This window comes from Maylandia zebra, linkage group LG16, assembly GCF_041146795.1.
Source record: "Maylandia zebra isolate NMK-2024a linkage group LG16, Mzebra_GT3a, whole genome shotgun sequence".
Lineage (NCBI taxonomy): Eukaryota > Metazoa > Chordata > Actinopteri > Cichliformes > Cichlidae > Maylandia > Maylandia zebra.
The window spans coordinates 13,907,832-13,920,315 of NC_135182.1; the positions used below are offsets into that span (position 1 = coordinate 13,907,832).

General features: G+C 40.8%; 1 protein-coding gene across 1 annotated transcript; it reads left to right on the forward strand.

Annotated features, from left to right (window-relative positions):
• Positions 1-3,671: 3,671 nt before the first annotated feature.
• Positions 3,672-8,516, forward strand: gpr18 (G protein-coupled receptor 18). Its single transcript, XM_076874968.1, has 3 exons — positions 3,672-3,780; positions 4,506-4,555; positions 4,846-8,516. Exons 2-3 carry the CDS (start codon positions 4,521-4,523, stop codon positions 5,855-5,857), a joined length of 1,047 nt encoding a protein of 348 aa, XP_076731083.1. The 5' UTR covers positions 3,672-3,780; positions 4,506-4,520; the 3' UTR covers positions 5,858-8,516.
• The last annotated feature ends 3,968 nt before the right edge of the window (positions 8,517-12,484 follow it).

Consider the following 12,484-nt stretch of genomic DNA (forward strand, 5'->3'; position numbering starts at 1 on the left):
GAAAACCTGGTACTCTTGTTACAGAGCTGCCAGCCCTCTGACACATTCACCACCCACATTTAGTGTGTCACACAAACATTTGCACTTACACATTTTAATGTCAATGTGTTTCCTGTATCACTTGATTTCTCACAAATAATCAAACGATAAAAGATAAAACGACACCATTTTAATGTATATATAAAAGGGGATGTTGAGCTCTCAAACAATAGTTTTCAAAGGCACACTGCCATCATTTAACAAATCACAACATGACCACATTAGATAAAGCCTGGTAAGTTACGCTGAAGACAGATTTGCAGTTGTAGTGTCAGAGCTAGCACGAAGGTGCTGCACCGAGAACATGGTTTATAGCTTCACCTGGATGTAATCTGATCCACAGATCTGTCAGCTGTGCTGTTTGAAAACCAAACAGCAGCGATGTACAACGATAAAAACCTGAACTCACGGTTTTGTCTCCTCTGAGTAGGCTGACATTAAAAGTACTCCAACAAGTAATTAACGTAACTTTTCGCTGTCACCTCTGTACAAACCTGATTTAATCTCTAAGCTGCAGGAAGTTTGCTGGTGTGGTAGCTGTGAGAAAAGGAGCAAAAAAGTGAAGCTGTGGTAAAAATACTTGAAACTAGACAAAATACTTGGAATGTTATCTGATGACATTTAGTCACCAGATAGAAATTAATCAGCCATTTAAGTTAACCATCTACGTCACTGTCATACGTACATGCAAAACAGCATCTTTCTTTCTTGGATTTTACGCCTTTGGTTATACAAAACAAGATATGTTTTCTTGTTTTGTTGTTCATTTTTTCATAGGTCAACTTATGTTACTGGAATGTTTTGCATTTACATAAGAGTTAAGTATGAGTCAGAATATATGCATATATTGACATATATGCATTTTGACACTGTTATCTTCGTACGTTTAGTTCAACGGGAACATGTCTCTTGATGATAGTGTGGTTTCTTCGTTTGCAATAAACACATATTTCACACATATAATTGTCAGCTGCTTCATCGTGCTTTGTTTCTGTCACTTATATTTCTCGGAGGGGCTGACAGTATGAACATCATGTCAGAATCATGGCCATAGGTCAGATATTTTAAATATGGAGGTTTTTGAGACAAACCTTTATAATAATCCCAACTAATACATGGAAAATTGACAGGTAATGAATGGGTATTTAGTTAAAGTTTAGCATGGTGCTGCATGGTGGTGGCCATGCTCTAGGTGTGAATTTAAGTGTAAATGATTCTCTTACTCTGTGTTAGCACCGTGGTAGACGCGCAACATGCTCATGGTGTGTCCTGCCTCTCACCCAGCGATGGCTAGGATAGGCTCCATGATGACTGATATTAACTAATCTTTAATAATTACAGAGTTGATGTTACTTTGTCGCATGTTGTTGTGACATAAAATGATTAATTTATGAATTAGAAATTAATTTACATGTGTGTGTGATAACAACAATATTCTAATGCATAGGTGTCAAACTCTGGCCCGCGAAGCCATACCAAATTACTATCAGAGCTGGCCTACTGGTATTATACAGCTAATATATATATATATTGTTTAGTATTAAGCTTTGCTTGTTCCATATTCAGTTTTTCAGCAAAACGTGTTTGAGTCCATAAGAAAAGATTCATTCTTATATCTGGAGGAATAAATATATTTCAATAAATCTTAACGTTAGCCCGCGACTTTGTTGCAGTTTTGAATTTTGGCCCACTGTGTATTTGAGTTTGACACCCCTGTTCTAATGAAACTGGCACAAGTAACATTTTATAGACTCTTGTGGATTTTTTTTTTATAATTTTAAACATTACTTTTATATGACTCGAGCGTCATTACTGTTTAGTGTGTGTGAAAACGAGAAACACCAAAGGTCACCAAACGGGAAACAGGGAGTCCCACACAGGCCTTCTAGCACACTGCAGTGGGTCTGAAAGGGGGGCCTGATGATGAAAGTGCGCATGTGGGAGCCAGAGTGCTTCTTGGACAGGGTTGAGACAAACCATAATTCACTCTCACATTTAGACTCATCAGCTGATAAAGTACATCATAAGATCGACCTTTTTGGTATGAGCTATCACTGCTAACCACTACACCACAGCGCAGCTAACTAATGTGGTCAAAGAAAGAACAATGTTTGCGTACAAAACCCTTCAACTCTGCGCCACCTTGAACAAATATTGAGTTTGCGAATCCTTAAATTTATAAAGCAGTTACTACAAATAAAATATGATATACTGATATAATGCTTTCTTTAATGTAAAAATAATATATACGTTCCGCAGTGAATAAATAAGCCACAGGCTGGGTGTGTTGTAGTATTTCTTTTCAGCCTCTAGAGGGCAGTGTAAAACAGCGTAAGAGAGGTGGTGATTAACCAAATAAAATGTGCTTCTCAGAGGGGCCATATATCAATTCTAAATGTAGACGGAAGCTACAAAAGAGGACCTAATAATCATTTTATTGAAATATTACTTTTATGCTTTTACAAAAAATGGCATAGTATAAAATAGATAGTTTAAAAAGAGCAAAGGGAGAAGGGGAGAGGTAGTTGATGTCTGGTTATCTGTATAGAGAAAGCAGAAATACACTCCTTGTTGCTTATACAGGTGAATAATTAAACATGTACTATAGAGTTGAATATTGACGCAACCACATGACAAGTATCAAAGAGAGGAAAACATCACACAGACTGTTGTCATAACAACATATTGCAATGAACACAAAGTACCATCTGGTGCGAGATTTTTTTTAAGACACATCAAGAGGACAAGCCGATAGATAATTATTTCCCAGGAATAAGAATTAGACTGAATGAGCTGTGATCAAAATGCAGTACTAAAAAAAACCCAAAATCCACTGACAATAAGAAGAAGTTTAGCATCAAAGCTGACAAATCTGCACGGCACAATTATGAATGTGCATCGGGGCAACATGTAAAACCTTTTGTGGGAGCCGCAAAAAAGAAAAAACCTGTGGTGAGTGATGGAAACGGTCTATTTTAAGCCCTGCGAATGAACCAGCGAGGACGTGAACAGAAGAAGTTTTGTTCTCACAAAGTTCTTTGAGTCAAACGTCCCAATTGATAGTTTTTACCACCTTACACACACACACTAATCAGACGCATTAATCTGTATTCAATCCGGGTCCACGCTGACCTTGAGCGTTTCACCTGAGCTATGCGCTTTGCATCCATTAAGCCGATGTGGTGTAAAACCATCTCCCAGCATCAGCGTGAAGTGTCTATTACCACCGTCTTATTTCCTGTTTATATGGCAACTGCCTCAACATCCTGTTTTTAATTACTTCTCTCCAGCAGCAGATGCTTCTCGCAGCAACCTGCTGTGGATTACTCCCCTGAGAACTAATGTGCTGTGACAGACCCCACTTTTCCAATCAATAACTCGCCCTAAATCTGCCATCTCTCTGCCTGCCAAACACACTCCCACTTCTAATGGCACATCATTTTCTTTAAGGGGGTGTAATTGCAGACTGTGGAAAGCTGTAGTCCATTTCTGTTCCAACCACGCAGACAGTGTAAAGGAATCTAAAAAAGAGCAGAAACTATAACGCACGGGCGACACAGGAAGTGAAGGGGGCTTTACAGCCTCTTCTGTCTCGCCACCATTACAGTCAAATTCAAAGAGAAAGTATTCACTTCCCTGTTTTGGCCGTGAGAGCTTGGTATTCTGACATCTTCATGAGCTCCATTTGGCTTCATAAACCTGCTGTTGTGAGCTTGTCAAGATGTTTGTTTGATTTTTGTGGTAAGTGCAGCCTTTTATTGTCCAGGCAAAGCTACCTGATCTGTTTCACTTTTAAGCGTTGAAGGTTGTAGTATTGGCAGACGTGTTTCATGGCTACTTTGTACAGTATGCGTCTTTTGGTGCTACTAAAAATCGATTCACATGATATGTTTGTTTCATTTACATCTTTCTTTCATCTAGATTATGTCTAGTTTGCTGTGGGATATCTAGATTGATAGATATTCTATAATTTTATTTACATACAATAAAAAAAAGTACGTAGAGTGGAGTACAGTAGAAAAGAAATGGGTAAATGTCAAACAGAAGTCACATGATTTCTTATCAAGATACTAAATCACTTTCTCAGGGATACAAATCACACTTCCACATTTGACTCTAACCACAGATTGCAGTTCAATCAAACATTTGCTTTCATTTTTTTCTTTTTCTGTTTATTTGGGTGATTTTTGTTGTCTGCAGTTATAGAAAAGCTCTCTGTTTCGCATGGTACAGCTGCACCGCATTTTAAAAATATATATTCAAATTAACAGCTGCTGCTGTCATCTGTAACATAAAAATGTCCATATTTAGAAGAAGCCACCATTTCAACTGAGTGTCACTTCTGTAAATCTAATTGTGTCGTTTTAATTCCCGTCTAGAGCAGACGGTTTGATCGTGCTAAACGTTAGGAAAGACTCTTAGTTTTACATTTTTTCTAAGTTTTATGTTTTGGTCTTTCTTCTCAGATTTTACTCGTGTGGATGGATGAGGAACAGATTCAAAACAATCCATATATGTAAGTTATATTTTGAGTTGTTTTGACAGATTATTTTGGTCATAACTGTCACTCTAAGAATTTGTAGCTGATTGAAATTATTCAGCTCCATGTAGCTGATGTACTTTTAGGGATCCACAAGTGGTAGCCAAAGTACATCCTTTTCAGTACCAAAACCTTTTTGGATGTGACATACGAATATTAAAAGCACCACAGCTGCATCAGACATGACCACATGTGATATATAAACCGAAATGTTGAAACAAAGGTACTAATGAATGACAACTGAAACAAACGCTATTGTCTTTCAGTATGACAGTGGATCTAAACTCCACCAACATGTCTGCAACTATGAAGCCAGAGCAGGGACCAGTGGAGTACCGCATTTCAGGCCTGATTTTCTACTGCTTCATCTTCGTCATTGGAGTCATGGTTAATTTCACAGCTTTATGGGTGTTTGCCCTAACCACAAAGAAAAGGAACTCAGTCACTATCCACATGATAAACGTGGCACTGGTAGACCTCACCTTCATCCTGCTGCTTCCTTTCAGAATGGTATACCACCACCAGGACTACTGGCCTTTTGGAGATCTTTTCTGTCGAATCATGGCAGCCTTCACCATTTTCTACCCTTGCATGGCTTTGTGGCTGTTTGCCCTGATTAGCACTGACCGTTACATGGCCATTGTCCAGCCAAAGCACGGCAAGGAGTTGAGAAACGTCCCGAAGGCTGTGGTGGGCAGTGTTGGGGTCTGGGTCATGACCATGGGCAGTTCTGTACCATTGCTCTTCTCCCAGAAGGACCCTGACCGGGCCTCTAACTTCACCACCTGCATCAAGATGCAAGACATCATCCACATGCGCCATGACAACCCCGTCAACTTTGTGCGACTTATCTTTTTCTTCCTCGTCCCCATCTGCATAATGATCGGCTGCTATGTCGTCATTGTGGACAATCTGATTCATGGCCGCACCTCTAAACTCAAACCTAAAGTAAAGCAAAAGTCCATCCGGATTATAATCACGCTCATTATTCAAGTGCTGGTGTGTTTTGTGCCTTTTCATGTGTGTTTGGTTGTCCGTTTGCTGGGGAACGGCATCGACGGGGGGTATAGCACTTGGGCAGTCTTCACCACATTCCTCATGAACCTAAGCACAGTCTTGGATATCATCCTGTACTACATCGTCTCCAAGCAGTTCCAGGACAGGGTGATTAGCGTGATTCTGTACAGGAACTATCTGCGGAGCGTGAGACGAAAGAGCAGGCACACGCACACAGGCAGCATCAGATCAATGAGCAATATGACCAGCGCAATGATATGAAACAGCCACAGTCATTTCAAAATGGGACTGCGATACGTACTGTGAGCGCTTTTGCACAATGTAACACTGAATGCATCGCTGTGTACATGGTTCATTATCAAAGTCTAAATCAAGAACTTGCAATTAATTTCCAAGGTGTAATTTACACTCACAGTATGGGAGTGCTGCTGTTGTGGCAAAAAACATCTGTGTTCAGAGCTGATTGACTCACCCATGAGACTTGAGATGGTGTTTTTCTTCTTTTTTTTGTGCATCTTTGCTTTAGCAGACAAAGCACGAGTGGCTGTGTCTCAGGTGTGATGTGTGCAGGTGAAAATAAAGCTCACATTCATTTAAGATGTAGCACACAGTATCTCAATGTCTGCTTTGTTGTACGTGAACATTGAAACTCTTCTCAACCTACTCGCAGCGTCACTGACAGCCTCCACGGGGGGTGGGGGTGGGGGGGGGACTTACAGGAAACAATGGTGGGTTTTACATATTGTCTCTTTGGTTTGTTATCGTGCGGTGTTTTGAACTTTACCTCTGCAGCACCTCGGTTTCTGCAGAGGCGAAGTGAGCAAATGTTGCCATTGCTGCGGCATGATGTCATGCACACAAGGAGCAAAGTTTTTTCGGCTGCTTTTATATTTAGATTTGCATAGAAAAAAGGGAAAGTCCAACCTGTGGTGCAGCACATACAACACACCACAAGTTTTGTTAAAATTGCTGTAAATTTATTGGCCAGGTGATGGCAGCATGGCACAGCTACAACAGATCCCATCAACCCAGGAGAGCAGGCCATCACAGTGCTTTCTTGACTTTTGTCAAGCAGACTGTGCAAGATTTTTGTTTTCTGTTTTAAAAGTCTTTTTCTTTGTTCATTGGGGGATTTCATTTATTACATCCAGCTTCACAAAAGCCAACACTTCAGTTTTTCTTCCCCGTGAAACAACCAGTGCGCCTCATTTACACAGAAGTCCTAGCAGCTTTCCGAAACAGGAATCAGACCAAAGCGTGTTTATGGTGCAATGTGAATTGTATTGATTGGATGTTAAATGATTCAGTCGCTTGGAGTGCATTTACAGTAACATGCTCGAGAGATGTCAGGGAGGCTATTCGGTAGATTTAAAACCACCTTAAGCTTAAAAGAGAGAACCTTTTTTTCTACACGGAGATACTTCAGTGTCAGGTCTCTGTCGCAAAAGTAATTTATTCTCAGTGTCTTCTTCCTCAAATGACAGACAAGGAAATGAGTTAGACGTGAATGCGTGACAGTTCTGTCTCTGCCAAGTGGCTGTAAGTGGAAGAAATGTGACGATTTTGATAGGTGTCCAGCCCAAACATCACTAAGAATTGATTTTGGTGTGGCCAGTTGTTAAAATAATTGAGTTATTGTTTCTGTCGCGACAACGCAATCTTAATTGGGTCAGACAGTAAGCCAGTGTAGCTGGGTAACAGTGTAGTGGCGCTTTCGATTACACAGTAAGAGCACCCTGTGGTGCAATCACAGATAGCAAAGTTATTGCATAGCTGATCACTTGCAAACACAGGCTAAATATACCCCATTAAACTGTGAAAGTCTTTAAAATGTGCCTGATTCTGTTAATGTTCTGATTGATTTTTCACAAGCAAGTCCAGCTGTATTCATACTCAGAGTAGTAAAAGGATAAACTGCACTGATGGTCCACGTGGCATTCGGCTGATTGGTTAACAGCATTCAGATGAAGAAGAGGCCAGTGTGTATGGCATGAAAGGGTTAGATTTACACTGTCCTAAATAAAAGAAGGCAGACATCAAAATTTCCAATCTCGTGGAATTCTGGGAACTGCAGTTCATCATATGGTGATAGGTTTATTGGCTGGTGGACTACAAGTGGATTTATAAGGGAGAGGTCAAAGGTCAAATGAAACATCAGAGGGTTGTCTATGTGTCCCACCTGTTAGACATCAAAGACAAACCAGCCACAGTGCTCACAGCAACTGGCATTTAAAACAATTAAGTTTCCTGTCAAGTCCCTGTGATGAATTATCCGGAAGCTTTACCCGCTGTAATTCTAAATCTTCCCAACAAGTGCCTTTGTTGTAGAGAAATTAATGAAAACAAGATTGTCTTTCATAGGAGCTGATCTAACAGCGCAACAGCCAGCTGCTCTTCTTTGGGAATAAAAACAGTCAGCATTAAACACAGCTCGCACAAAATACTTTTTTTTTTCTCCTTTCTCTTTTTTTTCCCACCACTCGTGTGGAAAACAAATCAGGCAGCAGGCGCAGTGGCCATCTGTTTTGTTATTTGATATGTGTGAATACATGTTGTAATGACTTTGTTTGTGAATCACTCTGCGCGGCAGAACACACGAGAGCTCTCGAAGTGCTGGAGTGTTCAAAGCTAATCATATAATTGGACACAATAGTCGATGACAAATGGAGACGCTTGGAGCCAGCCAGCTGGGGAAGTGAATATGTAATCATTGTAAAATCATATCATTTTTGCATATTTGAAGACAGCTTAATAGACTTTGTGTGTCAGCACACTATCAAATGATGATCAGAGACAGTGTTGCTGCATTTGTTTTTCAGATTGTGCTTTTTTTATATATTTATCTGTGCCGTGATTAAAAGTGTTTCTAAAGAGCTGGTTTCTGATGCTGCGTGTTCATGTGTGTTCCATTAAATCCTGAAAGTCAAAGCAGATCTGGGAGAAAATACTCCTCTGAATTAGGAGAAAAGAAGGAGTAGTTAGAGCTACAGTTGTACCGTAGCCTGGGGGGGATGCATGGAAAGATTGTGCATTTAAAACATTAACAAAATTCCAATACAACTAAAATATATTCACACAGAGACACCTGCATGCTATGTGCTGTAAAGAAAAACGTGAGAAATGGACAAACTGCTGACTAGAAGTATTGTTCAGTTGTGGAAATGCGCTTTTTCTGCCACTCCATTTACTAGTAGTTAAAATTAAAGCCACCAAACCAAACCAAACACTTTGGTTTACTTTGGGGTTTTTTTAACTGTCTGACAAATAATGTAAAATAAAATGTTGACTGACTTCAAATTAATGCCGAAACAAAGGTGCCTAGTGGATTTTGTAACAGTTTTGTTTGAAGCAATGTTTTCCACAGTTTTACTATATACCATCAGTCTTCATATTGTTCCCATTAGAGAGCACAAGGACATGAAAGAGGGCCTATAATGTTATATAGATACTGTACACATCCAGCCTCAGCTGGGCCTCCTCATCTACTGTATGGCATTAGCAGCCAGCAGCTGCCTGCATTTACATCGTTTAGCGTTTCTCTCAGGGCACTTTAATACGCTGAACCTCTCCCCTGGTAAACTTTACAATAGGATGTTGAAGGATACTTCTGGACTGCCATAGGAAATGAGAGGCACATGTGCGTGGATGTAGCGGTGCAACGGCGGATTCCCCCCTGCGATACTGAGCTTAAGGGCTGCACAATGAGACTAATGGATTCCTTTTGTGGACAAAACTAGGTTAAGCACATGAGCTATTGTTTTTATCTGTATTTGGACGTGCAATCATATCTTATGAAGAGCAGGAACTGTGTGAGGTATGCACATTAGCAAGGATAGCCTCTCAGAGGTAATCTTTTCCTCTGGCAACTGCAGTCTACTTCTGCATTGTCTTTTGTCTCTATTAAAAGGAGATAATCTAGTGCAAGAGTTTCAAATGCTGCTAAACTGCCTCCAATTGACCCTCTATTTAGCACAAGAAGGAGAGGAAATGTATGGCCTTGATTACATCTGTGTGTCTATTTTAGCAGACTGTTCTATTGCTGATTCACACACACGGCCAGCCACCATTAAGAACCATAAATAATGTAAAGGCCCTCATCTGTGTGTATGTATGTGTATTTTCCAACTCCCAGCTCAGCTAAGTGGTTGAATGGAAACCTTGGCCTCCTCCTTGTCAGGTTCTCCGTAGATCTATATAAGATTTGTTCAAAGTCATTGTAAAGAATAACATTCACAACACTGTTCTGCTCCATGCACATGGCAAAGTTTTTTAATTCTATTAGGTGAAGTGGAATAGGAGCTCCAGTGGGGACTGTGTCAGGTTGTGTTAATATTTAATCCGGTCTCACTTCGGGTTCCGCATGATCCACGGTATTGTCAAAGAAGAATGAGAAAGCAACATTACAAGGCGGATAAAAAGACATGGATAAAGACACCGTAGCTCCAGGACACGGCCTCACTTAGGATGTAGTGTTGTGAAATGCTTGTTGAAGACACTATTATGAGATGCCACTTGCATCTCTCCTCTCTGCAGAGCTCCTTGCCATAGTGCAGGGCTCTCTGAACAGAAAGCAATATTATGGCAGCTAATGCTAATGCACTTATTTCAGCTGATGTGCATCTAAAGAGAGCTGACTGACAAATTGAATGTACAAGCAGGTAAAGAGGAAGAGAAGAATAAATGTGCATAAAAGTAGGATGCCGCATTAGTCTATAGTGTGTGTGTGTGTGTGTGTGTGTGTGTGTGTGTAGGAAAGAGGGAGAAACAGAGGGAGGGATGAAGGAATGGAATGAAGAGCGAGGGAGGCCTTTCACTTCCTCTGTGTGCACATCACGTCTCCTCTCCCTGAGCTCAATTACAGGATTGATACTCAGAGAGGAAACTTCATCATGTCGTACAGATGTCTTCACTGGGAAAAAGAGGGAGACGATGCATGTTGTCATTTAACGTGACATGGCCTGCGCTCATTGAGAACAAACAAAATGAGAAACAGTCGGACTATAGATTTCATTAAAGGCTAATAATAAATATGGAGCACTGGTGTAGAGAGGGAGCCCGCGGAAGGAAGACTGGAGGCTACTTACTGACGGAAGAAGGAACTGGAGGTTGGCATGCCTGTTGGATAGAGAATTTAACAATTCTGCTGAGTGAATTAATCGAAAACAATATCTTGTAAACAATAATACTCTTTCAGCGAGCCATTCTGCTCCATCATAGTAAACATTTTTTATAACCCAGACAGCTCTATAAAGTGCTTTAGGCATCATTGGGCACAACCATCATTAGTCAGTGCCTGTGTGTAAATCTGAATAAAGTCACTGGGCTGGTGATGCAGCGCAGACACAAGCCCATATCTATTTTACACTGTTTCATTTCAAACGTGACACAAGCAGAGAACACACTCCACAACAATGGCCATGTTTTGCTTTAATTTGATTAGGTTTTGTCTCAGCAAATGCCAAGTCCTGTTTTGCCTCAAGAACATATCTCTTAATCACGTTCCATCCAGGCTGTGTCTTTCATCTAAATCTCACAGCCGTGGCTCACACCCAACTTTATTTCGCTGAAAGGTAGGGGGAAAAAAAGCACATACACACACACACACACACACACACACACATATACACAAATGTACCAGCAGGCACACGCACACATCCAACAAGGGGGAATACAATGACAAAAGCCTAGCTCTCATCTCTGTCATATAAAGTGATGTTTTGTGTTTAGCTGTGTGCAATAGAGGTGTGTGCGTGTCTGTGTGTGTGCTTGCCTCTGTGTGTGTGTGTGTGTGTGTGTGTGTGTGTATGTCTGCAGGGCTCAGATCCATGTTGTTTGGTTTGCTTCTCCATTAAGAGAGCTGTAAAGGAGAGGGAACAGATGGCTGCTGGCCCGCTCTGTCCTGCATCCTCTCACAACTGCCACACTTCCTGTGCGTCCATTAATCTTCTCTCACTAGTCCTGCAGCACAACTTTATTAAAACAACTCAGGAGAGAGCGAACAACAAGCCCGCACAGCTGTCAGGAGCAAAAGACAGAACCATTCGTCCACAGAAGAACGGCCTCGGATTTCGAGACGCATCTGTAAAACAGCTCAAGTAGAATCTGGTTCGCTTTGAAGCAGGCTCTGCAAAGCGAGCGCTGCTGTAGAGGCACAATAAATGCTCATTAGAACGCAGCTGGAACTGCTGTTGTTGCAGAGTTCATTGGCATAGTTTGTCAAACTTAAACGTGTACGGCTCTAGCTCCCTGTCTGGAACAGACTACTGTTTTACTCCACTCTAGAAGCTTGTGGGAAATGTGGTGTACTGGGCACATTTTGGCCTGAGCTAAAGCTTTTTGAGCACTAATAGAATGCCTGTTAAACATTACAATAAATTATACATCTGAACTTCTTAATGCGATCGTGCGCGCTAATTCGCAACAAAAATGTGAGTCGTTTTTACAGTAACCTTTCCACATAAATGCGTAAATTCTATAATCACACAAGGCCTAAATTTGTTGTCTTCCCTGATTGTTTTCTTGGAATGAAACAAATGTGCAAATTTGCATGTTTGGCTCTGTCATGACAAATTCTAACAACGTAGCTCTATTTGGCCCTATGCTCTGTGTCCATAACAGTCAGTGGGTAAATTGAAAAATCAATTCCAATTTAAATTATTGGAATAAAGGACTCCAGGAGCTGAGGATATAAAAAAAAAGAAAGAAAAAAAAACGTCTTCTAGATCCCCTTTAATTGGAAAGTCATTTCTTCGGGGTATTCTAATGGTTCTGTGGGAAGATTGCAAAATAAAGTTGATGAGCTGGGGGGAGGTTAATAGTGTGTGCTTGTGTTTGTGTGTGTTCTACTGACCCTGTGTGTTTTCTTTGCTCTGCCAGCCAACGTTCAGT